The sequence below is a fragment of the Mizuhopecten yessoensis genome, unplaced genomic scaffold (assembly GCF_002113885.1).
Source record: "Mizuhopecten yessoensis strain PY_sf001 unplaced genomic scaffold, ASM211388v2 scaffold3423, whole genome shotgun sequence".
Classification (NCBI taxonomy): Eukaryota; Metazoa; Mollusca; class Bivalvia; order Pectinida; family Pectinidae; genus Mizuhopecten; species Mizuhopecten yessoensis.
The window spans coordinates 31084-58908 of NW_018405037.1; the positions used below are offsets into that span (position 1 = coordinate 31084).

Sequence of the window (27825 nt, forward strand, 5' to 3'; positions counted from 1 at the left end):
TTTGTGAGAGTAACGTCATCGATTTTAGAGAAAACAACGTAATTTTCTCGCACAAACAAATCACGTAAAAATCAATACCTGATCCCAAGAGAAGATAACTCTGCAATACGCAAAGACGGAATACGGCTGACAACGATAAAAACACGATACTATTTTTCAGATCATAAAAATCGAATATTTATACCACTCAATATACTCATGCTAATGGTTGGAACTATGAGGATCTGGATATTCAATTACAACATGTAAATAAGTGAATCCAGACATTATGTTTACAGATAATTTACATGAAATTTTAACCCATTTGAACTAACTTTGGGCAAACAGCAGGTATATTTACCAAATAAATAACTAAAATTTCAGTAATTCGAAAGCACAGTTACCAATGAATGTTCATGCAGTTTTGTTATTTAGTGGCCAAAAGTGACTAAAGACAACTAAATATACACTTAATTTCATTATTCGTCTCAACTTCATCACCTTAAACATTAAACATCTTACGTTGACCGATCCATCCTCGTGTGACGTCAGCGTTTCATCCTAGTCTAATATTATCGTGTGCAGTTCCTATTTTTTTCGTTTTTCTTATTGATGTCTATATAATGTTAAAACTATCAAGTTTGTACGCATCATCTTTTTTTTAACTTTTGTTTTACCATGCATGATATATCAGCTTTTTTCTACATCCGCATTGGTTGGGTCATAATCAAGTTGATATTGGTGATTTATGAAATTGATTCGATGTTAAAAGTTTAAGAAACAGAAGATTAATATTCTATTTATCACACCCCAATGCTCTCTGTCAAATGCAACAACTTTCCTCATTGCAATTTACAAATGTTCCATCTTGTAGGCCTATCATAATTTAAAAATCAGTAAGCATCTATAATATAGAAATTGAAGACTTTCATTTCGGTTATTATGTAGTTATGTGAACCTAATATAGATTTTTTTCTACCTCCATGAAAATTGTATTAAAGTCACAAAATAGAGTAAGTGGATATTCATGCGGAGGAAAATTTTATTCATATAGCATATATATTGACTATTTGAAAAGCAAGACTTATGTATGAGATATCGATTCGTAAATCCCAAATGGACAGCTGGAATTAAAGGCACAGTTTCACCTCTGCTAATTTAGTACGCCCATTTCTACAAACCTCTACCTTAAAAAGAGAAGTTAAAGCATGCAAAACATATTAAGAACAAAAATCTGGATAATCTTTAACTTCGTATAAAAACTTGACTATTATTTCATCGTTAGATCAGTCCATCGTTTAATATCGAGGCAGATCTGTCGGGGTAGTACTGTTGATGCGTTGGTTCAAACTGGGGGGAGAATGACGTTGGAGATTCTGCCGCTGGGATCGGAGGAACAGTGCGAGGAGGCGGAGAAGTGTATAGTGGGCTGGGATCAGGATCTCCAATCAATAACGTCCAGGCTTTCTGAGCAAGTCTCTTGGTGACCATGACAGCTGACAGCCACTGGAACAGGGACATCTCCTGGAATTAAGAACGAGATTCTATTACATATACAAGGTATTTCGGACCGGGGAATTGAAAAGCTGACATTTTACTTACATTTTAAAAAACAATCTTCGTAATTTGCACAACACAATAGAGCTAGAAATATTTTTTTTATTAAAAGACCAAGTCTAAGATTCCCCAAAGACAGCACATTGCTTGAGATTTTCCTCAAAGTTGAGATGTTTTTTACAAGTGGTCCCAAGCGACATACAATGTAGCACCGTTTGTCATATCAAATGAAGTTGCTTTATCGATATTAATTGCTATTAATCACGGATCAGACTTAAATTAGCAATCATCATAGTAGCATAGCTGCCACAAAGACGGATATGGACTTAGTCAGCCTTTATAAAATGTCAGCTTGAAAGCCATTTCTTTCTGTGACAAGATAATCAAGACGCCGTCGAAAATCGATGGACCCGTGGTGTTTATGCAGGGCATTTTACTCTACAGTTTTTAAGTTTTACATTACAATATCCCAACCCCACAACTTCTCATCCAACTCATCACCTCATTAACATACCATGTCGTCACTTCCGTACCACGTGGAGGTCTTCTGTAGACTTTCGGAAACACTGACAAAGCTGTCCATCATAGTCGTAATCAAGGCACTTTCATCTCCAGGGTCGTCAAAGACCATGTTCCGATCAGTTCTGGCGCCAAATGAAGTCAGGAAACTGTCATTAGGGGTGTTCGGGAGGTAGCTTGGGGTAGGCATCCAATCGCTGAAGCTCTGAAGCGTCCAACTGTTGTCTAGGGGCTCGCGGTGTCTAGGGGAGCAGTCAGTTAATTCATTTTCTTGGTAAAGATGTCTTCTTACGTTGAAACTGCCTTGAGATAAGTTTCCATTATTTTCGATAATAAATTCTTCTCCGTTGTTGTCGACCTCAGCAGGATCGATCATCTCGGCATCAAAACTAGATATGAAGCTAGAGCTAGCGCACGGACGTCCGATACTGTGTATGTTTGTCCCGCCAACAAAATCACCACCACCTCCATCTCTTACTTCTGGAGATATCGATTGTGCAGTTTGATTATTACCTACATCATACTTCCGCTTCAGTAATGTTTCGAGTGTTTCTTCTCTGACATCTTTGAAGCTCCTTTCCCTACCTTTTGACTCGGCGCATTTCTTTTCACGCAGCGTCCCATCATTTAACAGATCCGAGAGTATGTACTTCGGTAATTTCTCGTCAGAATACCTCTGTGAACGTCTATGAAACACTGGCTGATATCTGTATGAGATATGTGTTTGACTCTTCAATTCACTCTTTCCCAAGCTGCTGAGGCTGTAATTCATTTTATGCAGATGCATTAGCTTGGGCGAAATGCCGGACTTTGTTCTCTGCGCTTTCAGCAACCTTAATTTGTCCCGTTTATAATCCCCATTGCGGTGTTTTAATTTCCTCCGCCCTGGATGTACACTTGTTTCTTTACCTGGAGCCTTACGTGCTGTAAACAAATCTAAATGTCATAAAACAGAGGCATGTTTAAGAGATAGTAACATTCCCTTTGTGTTAGCCTTATGCAGCTACCAAAATTAAATTGCGTTCCTACGTGTGGCGCAAACAAAACACATTTGTGGTCACGTCCTTAAATGACCTTAGCTGTTGATAGGACGTTAAACTAAATAAAACTAACCCAAACCCTACACGTGGCGAGATGGTTAAATGATTTACAGTGAAGTACTTAACTACTTTATAACAGAACTTCCTTAATAATGTCATAAAAATGAAAAATATGTCTTAAATGTGTGAACCACATATTCAAAAATGTCAAATGTCATGAATGTCAACTCTTCCGGCTGTCGCCGACTTATCAATGTTTGGTGTGTCGTTAAAAATTCAATCATTTCATTCTAATGTTTTCAAAATTGCATCAGCAATAAAAACAGTTTCATGATTTATGTGTCATTAAAATTTAATATGTGGGGTGGGTTTTTTTTTTGCCTTAAGATAGCAAAGTGTTCTTCCTATTCAATGAAAAAAACCACTGTCTGATATTCAACAAGAAACCAGAAAAATTCTCTTAAGACCTTTGTATACACAATGTAGCCAAGTTATAAAATCCAAACTTTCAAAAGTTCGTGGCAATTTACAACTTCTTGCCTGAAGAGTTTCAAATTGCGGCATTTTCCCGTTGGATTCTATTTCCGTGTTTTAAGCTATGCCCTTGCAGTTTATTTAACGAAAACCCAGTAACGTGAAAGGCGTATGTGTATGCATGCTATAGGAGGCAGTACTTACACAAATTGGATCAGTACCCAAATCGGATCACTTTTTGCAAAAATACTTATAAATCGATAAATGTGTCAACAAATCAGTTATAATAATGATGTAGCCTTAGAATAGATAGCCATGCACCATTTTTTTGTCTACACTTATTAAGTTCAGTAAGTACTGGTCAGAGAACGTAATTCAAACTTAAATGTCAGTGTTTTGATAACGTTTTTAAAAAAAAATAGCGCGTGCGACGACTATGCATTCTATTTTGGACTATAGGAATACATTCACCCTATAGAAATACTATTTGTCATATAAATTGTAAAGATCATCATAAAATGTTAATATGCCGACGAAAAAAAAAAATCTTTTGAAGTGTAAGAAATTGCAAAATTCAAGCCTTGATCCGATTTGCGTCCTGACTTTCGCAAAAAACGGAAATGCTGATAGCTCAAGTGAGCCCTGTGTGCTAATTTCGTTTGTAAGAACACCCATCGATATTCTTCCTTTGATACATCCATGAATGAATTTAATTCCTCCTCTGATTTTTCAATGATTTGATATAATGATGGTTTGGTGATCCGATTTGGTTACTGTCACCTTAATATGTATAATGATTATAAATGTAAAATGATTAGCTCACGGTAACACTCAGCTATCCAGAGAGTGAAGTAGACGACCATTACGATAACGAAGCTGTAAAATGTCACCTCTCCAATAGGCATCGGCCAATTCGTGACGGTTGTTCGGATGCTCTTTGCAAAGATGGCTATAATGACAATAAAACGTATTTATGCATATCTATAACATGTGGAACGATTGTCATATTGATCGTGTCACAATAAATAAAATGACCGTTAACTTGAGTTTTGATTCTTTTTTACTTATATTTAAAATCGGTAGTCAGTGAAAATAATATGGAACATTTGACTGGGATTTACATTGTTTTTTCCGCACAGACCGTACTAATCAGTAAGCTTACTCAAAACGGCACGCTTTTGTTATTAACAGAAAAAATCCCGGAAAAAACGAGTTATTGAAAATTCTTAGACATAAGCTTAGGTCTAAGCTGACATCTTTGCTGCAAATTATATATATAAAGATAAAAACAAAACGCTGCAGACTAGTCGGATATTGAAGTTACTTGCCGATCATTTTTGAGAGACTTTCCTTCCAGATGTCCCAGTTTAACAGCCAGTGTGTTGATTGTGATGTTTCGCAAAGTTGATAATTAACCTTCTCTGGTGACGTGTACGGGAAGAACATGAAGTGTAACAACCGCTCCCCTGTCGTCACCTCCTCAGCATCCTCCAATATATGTAATCGGCATGTTGTTTCTCCTATTGCTTCTCTGTGAAGTCGGAAAATAGAAAATTATTTTCCTTCGTTACACCAAATTATTATTTAATGGATTAAGTGTGGTTTCATTTACAAAGCTACAGTATCCATTATTCTCCTTCGTCAGAACACATCATGGTCTACGATAGTCTACATTTCCGGGTGTTTTTTTTCATGGACGTATCCCATAAAAGTCTTAAAACGTTTTACATCCAGCTAATTATCATTGAAATAATAATTCCGTGCTAGTGGATGCTGAACAATTCGTGCAAAATTCCAACCACTGCATGCACGCGAGCGCACGAAAACTCTCTATATATTTTTTCTACTGGAGCGCCGCACCTACAGAATTTGAGTTCGTTTCCGCAGTCAGCAAAAGAGTCGAAGTAGAGAAAGATAGCGGTGGGATACTATCTGCATTATACGAGTGTAATCTCAATAAAAAGTCATCAATATGAGACAAAAAATGAAGTCAGAAAAATAACGTACGTGTTAGAATTTAGGACTCATAAATATTTTAACTCACCCGATGAAGATGAAAAGCAATGACACCAAAATGGTGACTTGTGACATCTTATGTCTGTTTAGAGTTCTCCATGGTTATATATGTTGGAAGATGCGGATCCTTTCCAGTGACCTTCTCGAAGAGCTTTTACTGACTTTCCATTTTTTTTAAAACGTCGTATGAATACGGATGTGACGTAATGTAAATATGACGTCACAGTTCCAATTGTTCCATTCCGAAAACCACTCGGGCATTTCCGTTGTACCCGAGTCTGGATGTTTGTATATATACAATACAAGATACAAGATACAAGAATTTTTATTTAGAGTCGTGTTTGTAACAATGCAACATTAGCTCAGAAGAGCTATTCTTACGACTATATATAACAATCATAATTAATAGAAACAATTAAATATCACAAAGGTAGCATGCATCACAGATGGTTGAATAAAAAGTAAAATAGCACGGAGATTAAAGGTCATACGAACATAAAACGCATGCAGCATATAAATTAACTTAAGAGACGTTTCAGTCTAATGTACATATATGCCAATATGGCAAAAACTAAAAATTGACAGAATAAAATATAGCATAATCTAAAACAACAGTACATACATTTATGAAACAATATTTAGGAATTTACAGCATAAAAGAAAAATTACACAAAAGAAAGTAAAGCAGCACTAAGAACTAAAACTTGTGCATGACAACTATTTCTGGAGCAATAAAACGAGAAATAAGAACCAAAAAAATCAATCCTTCATCTTTGTACAGACTGAACATGTACATGTACAGATGGGGCCATCCCAGGTGTGAACCAGCCTCCAGAATTCTTGGAAGTATTCACATCTCCGCAATTCGTTTGGAAGACTGTTCCAAACCTTATATGATTTACCATTGTAATCTTGAGTCGTTAAAACTTTAAAAGGTAAATGTAATCAAATTCTTGAGTAAGCAATCTCAAGAAAAACATTGAACATGCAAATCATCAAAATGGAAGCACACTTTCATGTTACAAATTCTGTCCATAGCCCTTCTTGTGGTGATTTTAGGAATGAAGAACCTCGGTTATTGTGGTGTTCATGAGCGAACGCTTTTTTTTTTTTTTTTTTTTTTTAAAGAGGGGGTAGTTGGTGACCGGTCGCTCAATCGGTTCTAGTGGTGGGCAAGGAAGCTGGGTCGCTTGGTTCGATCTCCGGTGGAAGCGCACTATTGTCTTTCAAAATTAGCATGCAGGAGTAATGATGCCTCTTGCTTAGATATATGTTGACACATTTTGGCTACTTTACGTACATTTCGGAATTCATAGTCGACCAAAAATTACTTCTATTATTTTCACACACATGCTTTTCTCAAGTATGGACTTTAGGTGTGTGTTAGCCCGGTATTATTGAATAGTTAATATCTACTTACTTCAGAAATACACTGTGAGCGTAAGAATGAAGTCACGTTCGGTACAATGTATAGTACATTGTATCATGAGTTGGATGTATTATTATATTTACTTGCCGGAGGTTTTTTGCCGTCAACCAAAAATGACATAAAATGTAATATGAATGTACAGTACACCAGATATGTATATGCTATATTATAATGGATTTATATGTCTCTGAGTACTCACAACCAATCGGGAATCATTTTTGCCACGTGCTGATCAATAATGTATTTGTGTTGGGTGTTCCTCTAATTGTGTAAAACGCTTCAATGATTTACAGCTAGAATGTACACTATTCCATAGCAATATGATATTTAGTCTATAAAACCAGAGAAAAATATCATAGAACCAAAAATATGGTTTCTATTTTCTTTGACATGTTACATTGTACTGATAATGTAGGGAAATAACGTTACCTCTATATTTATCATGACTATTCTCAGGTCCCGAACTTTATTATAAGAGTTGAACCACGGAATTAAATTAGAGAGTGCTCTCAATCTGAATAAATACAGCTGTTCATTATTACGTACCTTATGAATAGCCGTAGGTATTTTTTTATTAACATCTGATTTTAATGAGATTGAGAGTGAGTGCTCTATAATTATATATATAAGTCCATGGTTAAACTAGTGAAATTTGACCAAGGTTAATCATCAAAATGCAGCTCATATCTAGTAAAGCGAAAAGGCAATATAACATCAACCATTCCCATTTTGCTATCAATCGTTGAAAAAAAAATCGATAAATTGTGGGCTTTAGCAAGTCGAATGTTCGGAAGTTTGTGGTTTGGTTACTTCCCTTCTCTCAATGTTTACATCCGGTAAGGCTATCCAGCAACAGAAACTGAGTGACATGTGACAATGACCGGGTCCGGATAAATTTACTCCACATATTCGTTTGATGTCGATACCGCGTTATTATCGTGATTTGTTTAATATTTAGTAAAATACCGCAGTAATCATGAATCTCCTACTTTTGGGATTGTCCGTCAGTTCCCTTATTGGAACATGTAAAAGTTTTCAGTCGGAAATGGTTGCGAATGTTCTCAGAAACTGGATACATTCAGACCCGGAAGTTTTCATGAATGTGGTAAGTTTGTGTGCATGGGTATCTAGCCTTCTCAAGATAAAATTACATATTTATTTGAGCTAAACTAGTTCGTACTTCCTGAAAAGAAATTACCATATGACATGTTTTGACACGGTAACGGGTTGTTTCGCCCCAAATCCCGTTCGCCCCAGGTTGTTTCGCCCTAAAAAAATATTGTTTTCATAAAGTCATAAGTATCATGTTAAAAGTTAAAATTAAATTGCGTATAAGAATAAAAAGAAATTAATACTTTAGTTATAAATATCTATAATATATAGATAAGATATGGACATATAATGAAACTAAATTAATTTCTCTAAGTACAATACTTATAATATATAAATAAGATATGGACATATAATGAAACTTAATTAATTTCTCTAAGTACATAGATACGTATACGAAATGGACATAGATTAGGTACAAATTGCGTACATAGACTGAAACTACATACGTATATTAATTGCGTATACGAATGAAAATAAATGAATACTTTCTCTAGAGACGTATACGAAATGTAAATAATTCCCCAAGTACATAGATACGTATTTTAATTGTTAAGCAGATGTGTACATTTTAATTATGAAATAAACGTTGGCAATTTCCTTAGGGAATTATCAAAATACATTAAATATACTTGTATAATGTACTTAACAGTCTGGCAGGTTCTATGCTGCCAACGGTCACACACATCACATCAGATACCATCCTGTCTGCGTCTAACCACGGAGTCGCACAAAATGCACAAATCATCCATAACGTAAATTATGTTATGGATGATTTGTGCATTTTGTAACTTGTCATCTACTCAAAATTATCTACTCAAATATGCATATTCATTTTTATATAAATGTAAAACGGCGACGAGTATGCGTACAGCCGTACACTAGACTAAATGTGTTAACATGGAAAAATAATATTAATGTATACCCCGCAATTTTTAAAATTACACCATTTTTGTTTCATTTCACTATTCTTACTTATTTCTAAAATTAAATTTAATATATGTTATAATGTGTGTCGGTGTGAAGAAAATAACGTAATCCGTTTTTTGCTTTACAGTGTACTTTAAACAACACAAACACATTTTATTTTAAATACAACTGATTTTAATGATATGAAAGACTAGGAAGACTTAATTTGTGACTTAAAACAAATAAATATGAAAAGAAAATACCAAACAATGTTTCGCCCTAAAAAAAATGTTTTAGGGCGAAACAACCTGGCGCGAAAGGGATTTGGGGCGAAACAACCTGGAACCTGTTTTGACACAGGTGTTTGAAATTCTGTCTGTAAATTGAGATAACAGTTAATTATATGTATCATAAAAAATAAGGGTATTACTTTTTTTATGATTTATGTCTCAATTCACAGTCAAAATTTCAAACACCTGTGGTTTTGACCAGCGGTACAAATCAACCCTAGCCCGAGTTTCTTCTTGCCCTAACACCAGACATTTTGACAGATAGGCCTAGATGTCGGGGCCTCCACATTTCTAGCCCTTGTTATATATTCCACCATAATGCACATACATCAGTCGATTATTTCTTCAATAATGACCACTGCCATATATGGTGATAAATTCCAGGAGGAAAAATACACTTCTCAACGTTAGATCAATATGGATTTTATTTTATCTTATCTTATCGGTAATTGAAGTAGTTGGGCCGACTCCTTTTCAAAGAGGCAGTGATGATGATCAAATTATTGTAACATAATAAGAAGAAAAAAAATGAATAAATAAACTTGGACTTACTCCAAACTGCAGACAAACATTTTGTCATCTGAGCTATTTGGTCACCACTGATTGGCCTCATTCAGATACAGAACATCATTATGTCTGATTCTGATAGAAGTGTTTGGCATTCAAAGATAACACTGATTTACAATGTAATGGGTATCCCCTTCCCAAACATATAATACTAGTAACAAGCACAGGGGTTTGTTGTAATATACATGTAAATGAAATCAATCACTGTATACATATTGCACATATATGTATAGTGCATCCCTGAACCCCTGTGTGGCGAAGATTACTCCACAGGCGCCAATCAATAACATTCATGCAACAAGAGGCCCCCAGGGCCTCTATCGCTCACCTGGAAAATAAAGCAACCATGGGAAATTATTCTTATTACAAAAAATCCCTCCAATAGTGCAGAAGAAGAAGAATTTAAAGAACTAAGCCTCAAATTCCCCTATTGGGCCCTGCAACACTCTGCATCCAGAGGGGCCATACCCTCCGTTTACACAAAATTTAGTCCCCTTTGACCAAGGATACTCCGGCCAAATTTTGATGAAATTCCTCAAATGGTACAGAAGGAAAAGGATTTTAAAGATTTAAACCTCAAATTTCCCTTTGAGTCCCACCCCTCTGCACCTAAAGGGGGCCACACCCACTGTTTATATAAGATCAAGTCCTCTTTACCCAAGGATGCTCCAATACAAATTAGGATAAAATCCCTTTATCCCTTTGGTAGAAGAGGATTTAAAAGGTTTTACCTCTATCTCTCCCTATTTAGCCTCGCTCCTCTGTCGTAAGGGGGCCACACCCACCATTTATACAAAATTGAGTCCCTTGGCCCAAGGATGCTCCAGACAAAAATGGGAAAAAATCCCTTAACCCTTTTCTGCACACGACAATTCTGCAGCAGATGACTTTGAGCATGTTTTGTCAAAAAGTAGAAAATCTCTATAAGTGGAAATCATTGTGGCAAAAGGAGAAATTGCTCGTTTAATTCTTTTTTCAATATGTTTTTAAAATGCCGTCTGCTGCAGAGGCGTCAGAAATCGTCTATATGAGGCAAATGGTTAATCCCTATGATAAAAGAAGGATTTCAAAGGTTTGGCCCCAACCCCTCTGCCCCAAGGGGTTCAAAATCTACTGTTCATACAAAATTGAGTCCCCTTGGTCCAAGGATGTTCCAGACCAAATTGGGATGAAATCCCTTAATCCCAGTGGCCCAGATGTCGGGAATTAAACCCCAAACCATTAGACACATACTCCAACCAATTTAGCTAGATAGGATCACGGGTGATTGGCCCAGTCCACAGCTTAGCTAGATAGGATCACAGGTGATTGGCCCAGTCCACAGCTGTTACTATAATTGATGAGAATTTGAGATGAAAACAGACAAAATAAGAAAAGACTAGCCATGTCTTCAGTACACTTCCCAATAAATACTATTACAGTCCCTAACCTTCAAATTCAAGATACATCAAATGGGCATATGAATTAGTGCATAATCACAGAAATATATCTATGGACCTGTATAACAGGAAAGATGACTTTGTTATCCTGCTGTCCTTTGTAAATTTAGTAAGAGTTTTGGTCCTTAATCAAGATAGTGTATCTTTATTTATTTTTTATATATATGCGTCCCTAAGACTATTTGAAGCTTTGTATTTTGCACCCTTTTTCACAAAATCATGCAGCAGCATTCAAAAATGACACTCCTTTCAGATTTCAGTTCCTTTGAGAAAAATTACGAATCTGTTCTTTTCAGTCCCAGCTGGTGACCAGTAAAGGCTATCCCTGTGAGGAGTACACCATTGAGACCAAGGATGGCTATCTCCTGGGGATACAGAGAATCCCACATGGACGGGACAACAGGCACCACACCCACAACAGCCAGCCACGCCCTCCAGTGTTCCTCCAGCATGGGCTCCTGGGAACCAGCGCTGACTGGGTCATAAATCTGGCTAATGAAAGCCTGGGTAATTTATTGTACCTTACCAGTGAAAGTCTTAGAAATTTATCATGACAAATGATAAACATGTATATCTAGTACTGTACAAGTATTTCATAACCTACTACTGAAACCCAGGATAATTTACCAGCGAAAGACTTGGAAAATAATGACAAATGAAAACATAGGTACTAAGTACTTAACATTTATTTCAAAATGTCCCATTGAAATTTTATATATTGCAGTGAAATAAATGATGATTCATAAAAGTTATCAAAATAAAAACTTTTATTCGTGAAAAACTACAGACAAAATAAAAGTAAGCACAATATATGTGAGATCATATGGTCTTTTGCTACGTTTCTTTAATGCAAAGTTAGGTTATCTAATTGAGATACCTGTTGGGTATATAAATTGGATGTTTGTCCTAAACAATGTCGTCTGTTAGATAACTGAACTACTCTGTAGTGAAGCGGATGTAAAAGGCACACAAACAAACCTAAAAAGCCTGATTACAGACTGAATAAAAAAAGGAATAATTTATATACAATGTAAATAATATAGAAATGATTGTCACAAATCAGTTTATCACATAATGTACTGTGTTATCCAGTGAAATATACCCATGTCATATTTTTTTTGCATATCAACCCATATAGGCTTGCTAAATTGAAAAAAATCTTGTTTCATAAATCTCATATAAAATGGAAACTGATGTAGGATCCTATATATATTGAAATAAATGTGATATCTTCATGGTTTTTTTTATATAACAATGATCTATGATGATTATAGTTGTGTTTTGTCAGTGATCTGATTATATGCACATCAATGTTAAATAAACATTAGGCCAGTCATAGTCAGTAGTAACCACAGGACATCCTGGTCAGATAAGAAATAAAAAACAGAGTTATAAATATCTTATCAGCCATGTGAAAATTTTGTATAGATTATCAACAATGAATTAACCAATCTGGATTAAAGTAACTGTTAGACAAAGTCTGTAAATAAACATCAGCTGATGTCTTAAATAAAGTTTTAATTGAAGAAACCTTCATTGAGTTCCTCCTTCCTGATATCTTATGTTGTAAATGATTCAAATAACTACTGGATACCTATATAAATATATATATATATATATATATATATAACTGTATTGTTATCACTACGGTCAAATAAATACTGGATACCTATATATATATATATAACTGTATTGTTATTATTACGGTCAAATAAATACTGGATACTTATATATATATATATATATAACTGTATTGTTATTGCTATGGTCAAATTAATACTGGATACCTATATATAAAACTGTATTGGTATTACTTCGGTCAAATAAATACTAAACATGTTTATTTAGAGAATAATACATGCCTTTTTCCATATCACACCTAGCATCAACCCGAGACTGGGTGTGATATGGAAAAAGACATGTTCTATTCTGTTTATTACTTACTTACTAATAAGATACGGATAGATCTTTTATCTTATGATCTATTTTTCTTTTGAAATTTTGAAAAAAACGAAAAACCTCTTAATGGTTCCGAATGACGTTGGAGGTAGATGGGGGAAAATTAGAAGTGTTCCAAAAGGGATGTGATCATGTTTTGCGGGCTGATACGGAGAGGTCTGATACGGGTTTAGGGGTGTGATGCAGCGAGGGCTGATATGGGTTGAAGCATTTGTGTCGTATCGCATATACAAAAAAACGCAATTTTCAGTAAGTATGTAATAAAACATATTAAATACCTATATAACAGTACTATCGTCACTGAGGTCAACTACAGGATATACATATATAACTAATTTTGTTTTGATGGTCAAATAATCACTTGATACCTGCAAACTGTACTGTTGTCACTAGGGTCAATTACTAGATACCTTTATATGTATAACATACAGTTTGCCATGAAATTACATTGAGGTTCTGGTTTTTAATTTTCAATTGCTAGAGTGTTCCACTGTCTGTTCAGAAAAAAATTAAGTTTGTCATGAGGAGCTCATGATGGCAATTCTTATTTTAAAAACTGAAAGCTTCCATAACAATAGTGCAAGATTATTTTGCACATTTCTTTGGAAACATCACTCTCAAAAACTTGTGTTCATGTCAAATTGACCTAGTACTACATAATATTGTCAGGTTATATTTTTGTACTGTTTCTATTTACTTCCCTGACTAGCAGTGTTTACGTTTAAAACCATTTTACTACTTCCGTTTAACATGTATTTTACAGAATAAGATTATTTTGTGAAAATTCTTTGTTGAACTGTGATCTTCCATAAAGTCTAGATCCATAGTCACTTATAGATAAAGGATCTTACATGAGTTTCCATTTTATATGAGTTTTATGAAACGAGTCTTAGAATTTTTCAATATAGCGAGCCTCTGGTGAGCTGAAATGAAACATTCATGACGAGTTTCATCAATTTCATATGAAATGATAACGAGGGTAAGATCCTTTTTATCACACAACTCAGTTTTGTGGCATTTATTTGTGTAAAACGACAATTTTTATGCTACCTTGAAATGAAAAAGCCACCATTTTGACTCCAGTGCCTAAGTCTGTGACGTCATGTACTTGTCCTAGGTGTGACGTCAAGATTGAAACTTACAACCAATCACTTGCCTGGTAGGTCATATTACATGGGTTAATATGCCAAAAAATATGACATGGGTATATTCACTGGATAACACAGTACATTATGTGATAAATCCATTTATTAAACAAAAAAATTGTAAAGAAAAAAGTGAAAATGTCTTAAGAGTTTGTTGGTAACATAGTTATTTATAAACTTGTATATTTATATTTTGATAACCCTGCTGTTTACAGGATTCCAGCTTGCTGATGCAGGTTTCGACGTATGGATGGGGAATTCCCGCGGGAACACATATTCTACCAGACATGTCAAGCTGTCTCCCCATTGTGATAAGTTTTGGGAATTTAGGTTGGTAAAAAAGAATGTGATATTTGATCAGAAATGTTGGTTAGACAGTTTGATCTACAAAATGGTCTGTGTGAGATCCCACATATCCTATTGGAAATTAGATGGAAAGGATCAGTTCATTCTTTATTGACGTTATAATGGTTTGCTGGCTTGTTAACATTTTTTTTTAAATTCAATTAGCATATATTTTGCAAGTTCTAGCCATTACAGGACTACTGAAAAATCAACAACCTTTCAATTTATAAAACAAAATTACCCTCTTAAAATTAAGACTTTCATGTCTCTAGGTAAACTTATATGTGGTCCAAGGGGAGATAATTTTATAATTTCAAGCATATGTCACATACTAGTGCATTCTGCTAGGAAGACATTTTGGTAAGATTTTAACATCTCCTAAAGAAGAGCAATCAATATAAATAATGTTATGTTGAAAATGTAGCATAAATTAAAATTTCTCATTTCCTGCAACTAAATTCTGATTTTTATCTGGATTGTCAATTATAAACATTTAAATAGTTATAGATAATGCTTCTTAAGACTCCATCCTCGACACTCCAGGGTTACGCTCATATTAGCTCTCTGCAACCCTGAAATATGTCATAGCAGAATCAAAGGCTCAGTGTGCCCCACCCTGTGGATGAGAGAAGAAGACTAGTGTGATCCTTTGATGTACATCAAAATATCGTGGTCACATGATGTAAAAAATGACTATCTCTGAAGTAGAGTGTCACTCCTCTGTAATCTTCAAAGGATAGGTAAAGTGTAGCAATTGGTCAGGGTTTTTTTTACCTGAGACAAATTAATAGCTAGCTATTTCCCCAGGGGTGCAAAGAGCGAAAAAGAGAGTAACCCCTGGAGTATCAAAGAATCAAGGATGCTTACACTCTTTGTAGAGGCATTATTTCAAGCTTAGTGCGGTCAAAGGGGGGATAATTTCATTATTTTTTCAAATGTTTATAATACTTTAGATTTGTTGTCTTTCATTGTGCATACTGACACGGGCATCATTTCCTCCTCCCCCCTTGGCAGATTGAAGTAGAATTATTCAAAAGAAGACTGTGCAAGTTACTCCAATTTTCAAGTGAAGGTGTACCATGGCACATGTCCAGTTTGTACTGAGAAAATTCAATTACATATTTTTTTCTCTCACTTTTTTTCATGGCTTTGCACACAAGATCAAGGAAGATTTCTTATCCTGAAAGCTATGTATGATCAATTCAACCAATTGTATTCCATGAACAAAATTCATGCAGTACCTTGGTTTTTTTTCGTTGAATGTAAAATTTATTTTTAAGACATTTTTTAAGACATTTTCAACACTGCAGGTATGAAATTTTTATGTAAAACATTTTTCTGTTAGAAACCTAAGGCTTACAATTCCATGCCAATTGATGACTTGTTTTTTTCTATATACATGTACCAGGGTATGTTCACATACAGGTACATTTTGTTCTCATGTCTGATTTATGGTGTCTTTTAGCTTTGACGAGATGGCCAAGTACGACGTTCCGGCCGTACTAAACCACATACTTACTGTGACTGAGCAGAATAACCTATTCTACATCGGTCACTCCCAGGGAACTTTGATCAACTTTGCCATGCTGTCAGAAAATCCAGAACTAGCTAAAAAGGTAATAGTTTATCCTGTAATTTAATTCAATTCTAATACTTGGAAGGACATGCACTACAGGTGATTTTTTGTTAGGTTTTTACCTGACTGGTGTTAGTTAATTTTCAAATTTAGAATATAAGTCAAGCTTTAGCAAGTTTTCCTTTTTTAAATTTGAAGATAAACTATCTATAAATTGAGAGTTTGGATCAACATGACAAAACAGCTGTCTAAACTTGTGGAACTGCTTTCCACCACAATTTTTATGACATTATGAAATGATGAATATCTTTGTGTCAGGCCCATCAGGAATCTGTTTTATATAATTACGCTGCACAGCACTGTGTTGTATTTTTGAGAAAGATACTTTACTCTGCTTGTTCCAGTTTACTGTAAATGTAAATGAGTACATGGTTGGGCAGTGCTAGAATTGTTGAATGCTAGCTGTGAGCGCCGAAGTGGCAGCACCACTCCCCAGGGACTTGAGAAAGATACTGGCTGGTTGCAAAGGCCCTATAACCACGGATAATAGTTTGTGAACCGCTTTAGGACAACCTATGAACTAGTTTGTGATAAAGCGTTATATAAGAACCTCAAACTATTAATATTTTTATTATTAATATAATATGTATACCAGCTATGGTTACAGCTCTGTACCCAAAATAAAGGACTATGTATGGTTTGGGCCTTTTTTGGCCCCCAAATCCATCAAAATTAAAAATCTGCAATAGAACTTTCAAACGAATGCTTCTTTAATTTTAATATGTAAATATTTATTTGTGTTTTCAATTTTAGCTGCCATGTTAACCAGGTCATATTTGCATAAATTATTGAAAGATTATTCAGTCAATTTTGACAGGTTTTCACCTAGTTTTTCTCTTAGCTACCATAGAGCGCACCATTGAACAAACTTAATATTTCTCCTAAAGATATATTACAGGCGCCTTCACATTATCTTTTGATATTAAGTTTGTTCAAGAATGCACTCTATAGTTTCTAGGAGAAAAACTATGCAAAATATTCCAATATTCACTGAATATTCAAATTTTTCTAATTTATACAAATTTGAACTTGCTACCATGGCAACAATGATTAGAAATATAAATAAATATTTTCATAATAGTATTTAGGAAGTATTCGAAATTAAAGAAATAGTCATTTCAAAGTTCATTTAAAGGTTATGAATTTTGACGATTTGGGGGCCAAAACAGGCCCAAACCATACATAGTCCTTTATAGAACTTCAGATATTCTGGTATTGTTTGATTCTAATCAACCAATTAATGTTTGAACAGTTAACCACTCATAGAAATTTCATCCATCGTGGTATTACTTCACTGATAAATCAGTGTAGTTTATAAGCAGAAAATCACAGGGCACCAATCTGCAAACTACAATGTTCTGTAGTTCAGGTTTTTAAGTTTTTAACAGATCAAAGTGCCAAAAAGTGTTAATCAACCCGTCAATAGGTGTCTCGTGTAGTACATGCTAAACAAAGACTCACATGTTCTACGTTATTTATCAAACTTGGTTGAATTCATGAATAACATGTTTGGTGTACAATGAAATACCAGGAATGATTCCTTATTATCTTGTGTTATTGGGACTAGAGACCACTTACGTTGGAACAGTATCAAAATATGATGATTAAATACCAACACAGAATGGTATCCTCAACAGAAACAAATACAGCATCTAGTTCATAATAGGACCTTCTTATTTAGATTTTTCCTTAATCACGCTATCCATGATAAATATGCTGTATAGTGTATGTTCTTTATCTGTAAGTTACTTCTAAATGTAATGGACAACTTTGATCAAATATTTAACTTGGCTTATAACTTTATGTATGGGCTTTGATGATACAGATGTAACATGTATTGATTGTGTTTGTGCTCCAGATAAAACTGTTCGTGGCCCTCGGACCTGTGACAGTGCCTGCCCATATCATAAGTCCACTCAAGTATTTGGCAAATGTCCCAGATCAGGTTTGTACTCTTTTCATGCTTTATGAACCCATTTTAGTGATAAGGTTTAAACAACTTATAAGATACACTCATAGAGTTTTAGAAACTGGACTGACATTCTATACAAAGAAAGAGAATTATAGTGCAGCATCACCAGTCGAGTGGCCAACAGCACTTGTCTGTATTTGAACCTCTGCAAAGTGAGTCTAGACTAAAAACTTACACGAGACAGAGAGTGGGTTAAATTGTGTAATCAGAATGTTTGTACAGGATATTGAGATAATAACACAGATATCTTTTATTACCGAAAAGCTTTGGGTGAAAATATAAAAATCTGTATTTAGTTTTAGAAATTGAAGCTGTGAGTACACATTAAACTATAAGTTGAAACAATTTGGGCAGCTTTTCTACCAAATCAGAAATTTTAAGAGATCTAATGGATAGGTCTAGTATTTTTTCTACATGTATTTTACCCTGGAAATGTAAAGACCTTATTCCTTTCCATCTTATTCTATTATGAATCATATTTCAGGCAAAACACATTTCAAATATCATTCATGGTATGGTGTAAGGGAGATAACTCCATAAATTTTCTATTAGAAACTTAAAATCAATTCAGAAAATTGTGTTTTTCTCTGTGATAGAAGAAAACTTTTCTTTATAGTGATATTTGATAGTTGAAAATTTGAATATTTCAGATAGCCTATTTGTTGTTCGGAAGGAAGGATTTCCTCCCAAATGATCTCATCATTAAGATTTTGGGTGACACACTATGCAAGGAAACTGTAACCCGAGCTGTGTGTTCAGACATCTTGTTTCTATGTGCTGGTTATGACATACACAACTTAAACAAGGTAAGAATTTTTAACTTAAGTAGCATTTTTACTGCTGGTAGCAAGTTTACACATTAAGTGCTACTGTGGTTCTTTTCTTTTGAACAGTTAATGTTCAGAAAACTGTTTTCCTGGAATTGATTTTAGTTTTTAATTTTCTCATTACTCAACAAGTGATTTTATTTTGAAGACTCATTCATTCAGTGTCCTCAGACAATGTGCTATATTGTGGTCATTAATGAAACCTTAACTCATTTAAGTAATTCTAAAATGTATATTATCTTTGACTAGGTTCTACCTGAGCATAGCCTGGATATCATAATACTGCAAAACATGTCCAATATAGGAGAAATTAATTTGACCCAAAAATGTTTTGCTTTTAAAAAAAATCAAAACAATCTGAAACATTTGACGTAATAATATGAGTCTATATATGGAATGGATTGTCTATAATTGTCAAAAACAGTTGTAAATACATGTAAAACAAATGTATTTTGTAGAAAAATCATTTTTATCATGCAGTGTAATAAAATGTTCTTGATTCAGCTTGATGAAATAGTTTGTTATTCACTTTGTCAGTGTTTGTGGTCCAGTTGTATCCATTTATCTTTTGATACAAAATGAATATTTACCATTAACGAGTAAAGAATTCAAAATAAAATGACTATTTTTAAAGTAAAACTGAAACTGCAATTACAATTGTACATTAAAGAAATTTACCTGAAAGTTGTAAACAATATGCTGAAATTTTGTTTCAGGTACTCATCTGTTCTTTTGTAATATCCTACCTTAATGATATATCATATATTTCCGGAAACATTATAACTGTTTAAAAAAAATATATAATCACCGGGAAGCAATAACCAGTATCAGTTTGTTTAAAGTTTCAAGGTAAGGCGGCATATACTCTGAAACATAAGAATTATGCACAGAGCAGCATCAATGTAGATCTATATTACCTATTATATGTTTCAGACGAGATTACCTGTATACATCAGCCACACACCTGCCGGGACCTCCATGCAGGATATGATCCACTTCTCACAGGTAATACAACCACATGAGAGGTATGAGTTACATATCAAGAACAGTATACCTGTGATCACATGAGAGGTGTGAGTTACATATCAAAGGAAAGTATACCTGTGATCACATGAGAGGTGTGAGTTACAGATCACAGAAAAGTATACATATGATCACATGAGGGGTATGAGTTACATATCACAGGAAAGTATACATATGATCACATGAGGGGTGTGAGTTACATATCACAGGAAAGTATACCTGTGATCACATGAGAGGAATGACTTACATATCACAGGAAAGAATACCTGTGATCACATGAGAGGAATGACTTACATATCACAGGAAAGTATACCTTTGATCACATGAGAGGTGTGAGCTACATATCACAGGAAAGTATACATGTGATCACATGAGAGGTATAAATTACAGACCACAGGAAAGTATACCTGTGAGCACATGAGAGATGTGAGTTACATATCACACGAAAGTATACCTGTGATCACGTGAGAGGTATGACTTACATATCACAGGTAATACAACCACATGAGAGGTGCGAGTTACATATCACAGGAAAGGATACCTGTGAGCACATGAGAGATGTGAGTTACATATCAAAGGAAAGTATACCTGTAATCACATGAGAGGTGTGAGTTCCAGATCACAGAAAAGTATACACGTGATCACATGAGAGGTATGACTTACAGATCACAGGAAAGTATACCGGTGATCACATGAGAGATGTGAGTTACATATCACACGAAAGTATACCTGTGATCACATGAGGGGTGTGAGTTACATATCACAGCAAAGCATACCTGTGATCACATGAGAGTTGTGAGTTACATATCACAGGACAGTATTCCTGTGATCACATGAGAGGTGTAAGTTACATATCACAGGAAAGTATCCCTGTGATCACATGAGAGGTATGACTTACATATCACAGGTAATACAACCACATGAGAGGTGCGAGTTACATATCACAGGAAAGTACACCTGTGATCACATGAGAGGTGTGAGTTCCAGATCACAGAAAAGTATACATGTGCTCACATGAGAGGTATGAGTTACAGATAACAGAAAAGTATACATGTGATCACATGAGAGGTGTGAGCTACATATCACAGGAAAGTATACCGGTGATCACATGAGAGATGTGAGTTACATATCACACGAAAGTATACCTGTGATCACGTGAGAGGTATGACTTACATATCACAGGAAAGAATACCTGTGATCACATGAGAGGAATGACTTACATATCACAGGAAAGTATACCTGGGATCACATGAGGGGTGGGAGTTACAGATCACAGAAAAGCATACATGTGATCACATGAGAGGTATGCGTTCCATATCACAGGACAGTATACCTGTGATCACGTGAGAGGTATGAGTTACATATCACAGGAAAATATACATGTGATCACATGAGAGGTATGACTTACATATCACAGGAAAGAATACCTGTGATCACATGAGAGGGATGACTTACATATCACAGGTAATACAATCACATGAGAGGTGTGAGTTCCATATCAAAGGAAAGTAGACCAGTGATCACATGAGAGGTGTGAGCTACATATCACAGGAAAGTATACCTTTGATCACATGAGAGGTGTGAGTTCCAGATCACAGAAAAGTATACATGTGCTCACATGAGAGGTATGAGTTACAGATAACAGAAAAGTATACATGTGATCACATGAGAGGTATGAGTTACAGATCACAGGAAAGTATACCTGTGATCACATGAGAGATGTGAGTTACATATCACAGGAAAGTATACCTGTGATCACATTTTGATGAATGTCACTTTGGTTTTCTGTACATTTTGTGAGCTGAAGTATTCTGGAAAATTAGGGCAATTCCAATCTAAACACACATTTGTTTAATTTTCGACAGACATCTCCACCATTCATCCCTCAGTTCTTTCAGTGCTTCAATTTTACTTGTGTGGAGGTTTATACTCGTCATGAAATCATTTTCCTCTGTGTTTAGTTATGTGTTAGTTAAATATGTAGCCTATTGCACTTTGTTTTGACAGATGATCCGAAGTAAACAGTTCCAGAAGTATGACTACGGATCAGTGTTGGCCAATAAACAGCACTATGGACAGGTTTGTGTACAAGGCTACTAAGGTCCCTTACAAACTCTTTATAAATGGAGTCATTGTAACAAGATGTTACACTTATATTGATTTTGAATGGATGATTCCATGAAATGACTTTTTTTAAACCAGAGCTACTTTTTGTCGCCAAGTGTGTGTTAGAGGGTATGGTATGGTGCAGCGTATGTTGGCTCTGTCAATTTGTTTTTCTTCAAACAACTCTTAAAAGAACCAAGGTCGTGATATTTGGCCAGAAGGCACCTTAGACTTGCTATAAAGTTTCTTCCTATAAATTACATTGACCTACTTTCAAGTTCACATGATTTAAATGCATTTTTTTGTGTTGAGATGAAAGAGAAGCTTTGAGACCTGACTGAATTCAAAAATTAACATGGGCCCTGATGGGTAAAACAAATACAAAATCTTCCTTTGACTTAATCTGGAGTTCACAAGGGTCAAGAATGTTAAGTTGACATTGTGTTGCTGTCAGATAGTATGTAACAGATATTTCGACACAATAGGGATCCAACTTGTCACAGAAATTGAAAAAGCTCATCTTGTCTGCAAACAGTTTTCTTAGCTTCCACAGGTTGAGTGCAACAGGCCATCTTGGCCTCTTGTTGTTACTTCACATTGGAAAAGTTAGTGCTTCAAAGAGTTCATTTTGTTGTAAAGATGATTCTCCAATTTAATTTGTGATAAAGGATTTGCCCTCCTTTACATCATCAATTTTGTATCAGTAAATCTTGTTTTATAATGCTAGAAAACTAACCAATACAAATCTTAACTTATCTAAGATTAGTTAAACACATTTATTGCAAAATTGTGATATAATTGTTCCCCGACAAAGGCTTGTTTTATGAACACCAAACTATAACGAAATCTTTTGTAACATATCTTAGGTCTGTAGTGTTATAATAAATATGTTTAAGTGCATTATGATTACTTGACAGGCCACACCCCCTGTTTATGATGTTAGCAAAGTGACCACCCCTGTTGTGCTGTACTGGGCGGAGAAGGACTGGTTGGCTGTTCCCCAGGTTCGTAATATAGGACCTAGTTGATTTCTGTCAAATTATAAATGTCAAACTCATATTTCTTAACGCTCTGTAAGACATGCATGTTTTGGTATAACTAGTGTCATATTACTTGTTTATATCATAACTATTGTTAAATTGTAATCTTGGCTAGCGTTACTACTTCAATCTTAAATAATCTAATCTTCTATTAGACTTTGTCAGATATTTTCCTACATGAAGTTTACTCATTACGTAGATATATTTATTAGAATATTCAATGGCTGTTTTTAGTGACAGAAATTGAAAATTAAATATTAAGTTCATTTTTTCCATTGCACTTTCATGAACAAATTGAAATCCAAACACTTACATGCGTCTTCCCAAGACACAATGGACCATAGTTGTATTGCTCTCTTGTACACTATGTAAATATCAGTCTCTGCAATGGCCTTTATATCTTATTATGTGTTATATAAAATTTATTATCAACACAGTATCAACATTGCTTCCTGAATAAATGTTAAATTGGCTTGATATATAGACAGGATTGTCAAGTCTGCGAGTGACACTTTTTATTATTGGTTTTGCATAGTTCTTATACTTTCCTCAACCCTTTCACCCCTAAGTAACGTTAGTAGATTCTACCATGCATTGATCTGGATGAGTCCATTATGGTCTACAGTGGTGAAAGGGTTAATTATGTATTATGTAATCAGAATTTGCTTTTGAATTTTCGTATTGCACACTTTGTTATTATTTTACTCTCTGTATTACAGGATGTCAAAATTCTGCAGTCAAAGTTGCCCAATGTTCGCGGGAGTTACGAAATCAAAGACTGGAATCACCTTGATTTTATCTGGGGCGTTAATTCGTACAATGTCTTATACAAAGACATCATCCAGTTACTCCTCAATGCAACAGACTGATAGTGTATATACTGGCCATGTGGGCAGATGCTACCAGGTGTGTCAGCAGACAACACTACAGAAGGATAGTGTGTGGGCATGTGTGCAGACCTCATCAGTCTGATGGTGTGTGTGGGCATGTGGGCAGATCTCCTCAGACTGATGGTGTATGTGGGTAGATATCATCAGACTGATGGTGTGTGTGGGTATGTGGGTAGATATCATCAGAAAAATGGTGTGTGTTTATATGTGGGTAGATCTCCTCCGACTGATGGTGTGTGTGGGTATGTGGGTAGATCTCCTCAGACTGATGGTGTGTGTGGGTATGTGGGTAGATATCATCAGACTGATGGTGTGTGTGGGCATGTTGGTAGATATCATCAGACTGATTGTATGAATGGGTATGTGGGCAAACCTCATCAGACTGATGGTGTGAGCATGTAGGTAGATATCATCAGACTGATGGTGTGGGTATGTGGGTAGATATCATCAGACTGATGGTGTGAGCATGTGGGCAGATCTCATCAGACTGATGATGTGAACATGTGGGTAGATCTCCTCAGACTAATGGTGTGTGTGGGTAGATCTCCTCAGACTAATGGTGTGTGTGGGTAGATCTCCTCAGACTAATGGTGTGTGTGGGTAGATCTCCTTAGTGAAGTTGCCTACTTGAGCTTCATGTTTGCATTTGTTTAATTAACATATAATCAAGTAAAACAACGAATACTTTTAATATTGACCAATAATCTTCCAAATTATCAAAGAAACAATGAATTTGTTACAAATTAACAACAGCAAAACAGCACAAACGAAGCTTACCTGTGCTTACATTATGTCTTATAGACTTTTTAATCAAATTGAAATGTTGCTTCCAGAAAAATCTGGAGTTTTACTGAAAATGTCATTGAATGCCACTTTGTGAACAAACGACCAAAGATATGAAAGTTTGGTTTTATATTGTTAAATGTCCAATCAACAGCTATGGTCATTTAAGGACGTGCCTCCATGTGTGCAAAGTATGTCTGCTTGTGTGTGTGTACGCTGGAGGCAGATATGAAGGAATTTTAATAATATCAAGTCAATCCACGTATCGTTTTATTTCAATTGTTATTTTATTTCTCATGTTAACTTTGAATTGACGGGTGAATAACTCCTCCGGACTCGCCACTTAATTGCCAAGACATAGTTTGATATTTTCATCATCATGTATATTATTCGCAAATACATGCATTTAGTAATATTTTTTTCAAAATGTAACCAGTAGTTTACTTCTTTTATACATTGCTGTACGAGTACTCATCAGCTGCATACATTTTTCAGAAAATTATCCTAGATCTGAAGTTTATGTACACTAGTCAAGAGTATTATTTACTGTAAGCTATGGGTGTGAGATTGCTATATTTTGTGAGCATGACATTTGTAAATGTGCCTGATGCAAATCATAGTTTACTTGAATAAGGCTAAAATTATGGCATTTGTGTATATTTTTATACCTGATTTTTGTTTAATTATATTTTACCCTATCCCAACAAATAACCCTGTATACACTTCAGTATTAATCATACATGTATATTGTTTCCTAGCTTTACACTGCATTACACTGGTTGATTTACATCAAGAAATGTAGGAAATATAACTTGTGTGTTTTTCAGTTTTTTAGGTATAGTAATTCCTGATCCCCCCCGCATAGTTCCTTGTTTAACACAACAAGCACCCTTCACCCAATTAGCTCCTTTCCTACCTCTCTGGGTTTATTTCTAAGGCAATGTAGAGATTTGTTTCCAAACAATATTTTTAAGTAATTATAAGTCATTGATCAAATGTACCTAGTTTATGACTTCTCTACAACATTTGTGCATATTAAATGAGGATGCTGCATTGTAATTGGCTGATGGTTTTGAGGAAATCTTTATAGGCTTCAATTGTCATATTTCATTGAATATTGCCTGGTATATAATAACTACTCAAATCAAATATGTTTATCAAGCTAGTACTCTGGTAGTGCTTTTGCGCAATGGGGAAGTTCTCATTTTCAATACATGATCTCTTACCGTAGATAAAAAGGGTCAAAAATATAAAATTAACTGCTTCAAATGATTGCCTTCAAAACTATTACAAGATAACCCAACATTTTGTTCATATACATTCTGTATCTAGCTAGCCGGAAGGAGTGCCTTCTGCTATTACCAAGTTCTCATTTTTATTTCTTGTATGTTCTAGATATTTGTAGTATTCTTTTTCTGGTGCTATGTTTGTTTACCCTAATATTTGTCATTTCACATTTGCTTACCATTTGCTCAATTCTTCCAACATTACATAGTTCTTGCCTGAATGGTTAATATTTTACTTAAGTCTTCCATGCGGACAGCCACAGTTCAGTCTCCGAGGCCATTATAGCATAGATTTTAAGAGTATTTTCCACCTACCTGTTCATCTCACTAATCCAGGTGTTATATACACGGTGTGGAATGGATGCTAGTAAAATGTCTGTTGTGTAACATTTAAGTGAGGCACTATGGAAAAAGATGCTGTTTGAAAGACGGTCCCACAACAAAACTGAACATTGATACAAGGCTAGCATAAAAGTAGACACATGTGGAGGTATTCAGTCAGTGGCATAGGACCAGCAATTTACTGTCCAACTAAGCAACTCCTGCAATATCCTGAATTAGTTATTAGTATTAAGTTTATAGTATTTGAATTATAAATTGCCTTACAACCAATACAGAGCGCTATATCAAATGCTGTATAATGATAATAATATACCTTATATTACCTATACATTTGTATTGAATATTTTTCATTTGAAATTTATTCAACCAATATGCAAGTTGCATTTGTGTTACTTTGTCAAGTATTTGTTGGTTAAGCCATATAAATGATGCATCAACTCCTAACAACATATCCTAAACTATAATATATTCATGTTTAAAGAAATTCTTAAATGAAATTATTGGATGATGGCATCTGGAAAGAAAATTAATCTACATTCATAAATGGTTAATAGTTGTAACAATTTTGTTTCTGCAAAAAAATGTTATAAAGGCCGTTTTCTACAATATTCCAGTCCAGATTAAGGAGGTTGGACTGTGATATATGTTGTTTCTAGACCCTCATGTAGATCAAAGGATTGTGGTTAAAAAATATCCTGTTCTTGTTATGCATTTTGATAATCATAAGATCTGTGTATTTTATGTCCAATTTTGTAATTTTTCATGCAAATTTATATTGTGATAAATCCTTATCATAACTTATGCAAATTAATGTTTATACATGTAATAAATACATTTACATTCCTGAAATGTTGTATTTTGTTGTATTTTATGTTGTGTTACAGTTTGACAGTGTTAGTCCATTACTGTTTCTTTATCAGGGCTGTGATTTCCACACCAATGAAGATTTATAAAGCTTTATAATCATAACTAAACTCCACCATAAATCAGGTCTGTCTCTCCTAAATCTGGGTCATGACATTGGGTGAAAGTCAAATAATTTTGTAATGCTTGTTTGGGCAATAATTTCCTCAAAAGCTTAACAAATAGTTTTCATAAACTTTCAATGAGATGTATATCCATAGTGTGGTGCAGTTTTCTTG

The 27825-nt window shown here is 34.8% G+C and overlaps 2 protein-coding genes across 3 annotated transcripts; one reads left to right on the plus strand and one right to left on the minus strand.

Annotated features, from left to right (window-relative positions):
* Nucleotides 1-1006: 1006 nt before the first annotated feature.
* Nucleotides 1007-5781, minus strand: LOC110447447. 2 transcript variants are annotated; one of them, XM_021493143.1, is made up of 5 exons: nucleotides 5614-5781; nucleotides 4898-5100; nucleotides 4393-4518; nucleotides 2051-2979; nucleotides 1007-1503 (listed from the first exon to the last, which is right to left on the minus strand). In XM_021493143.1, the coding sequence occupies exons 1-5, from the start codon at nucleotides 5658-5660 to the stop codon at nucleotides 1261-1263; spliced, it is 1548 nt and encodes a 515-aa protein (XP_021348818.1). In that variant the 5' UTR covers nucleotides 5661-5781; the 3' UTR covers nucleotides 1007-1260. The 2 variants fall into 2 exon arrangements, with proteins under 2 accessions (XP_021348818.1, XP_021348817.1); XM_021493142.1 differs by having other exon boundaries at nucleotides 2051-2991.
* Nucleotides 5782-7845: 2064 nt separating this feature from the next.
* On the plus strand, nucleotides 7846-27550 carry LOC110447448 (gastric triacylglycerol lipase-like). Its single transcript, XM_021493144.1, has 10 exons — nucleotides 7846-8119; nucleotides 11626-11836; nucleotides 14649-14763; nucleotides 16244-16394; nucleotides 18273-18359; nucleotides 19037-19192; nucleotides 20147-20218; nucleotides 22244-22315; nucleotides 23260-23346; nucleotides 24102-27550. Exons 1-10 carry the CDS (start codon nucleotides 7991-7993, stop codon nucleotides 24249-24251), a joined length of 1230 nt encoding a protein of 409 aa, XP_021348819.1. The 5' UTR covers nucleotides 7846-7990; the 3' UTR covers nucleotides 24252-27550.
* The last annotated feature ends 275 nt before the right edge of the window (nucleotides 27551-27825 follow it).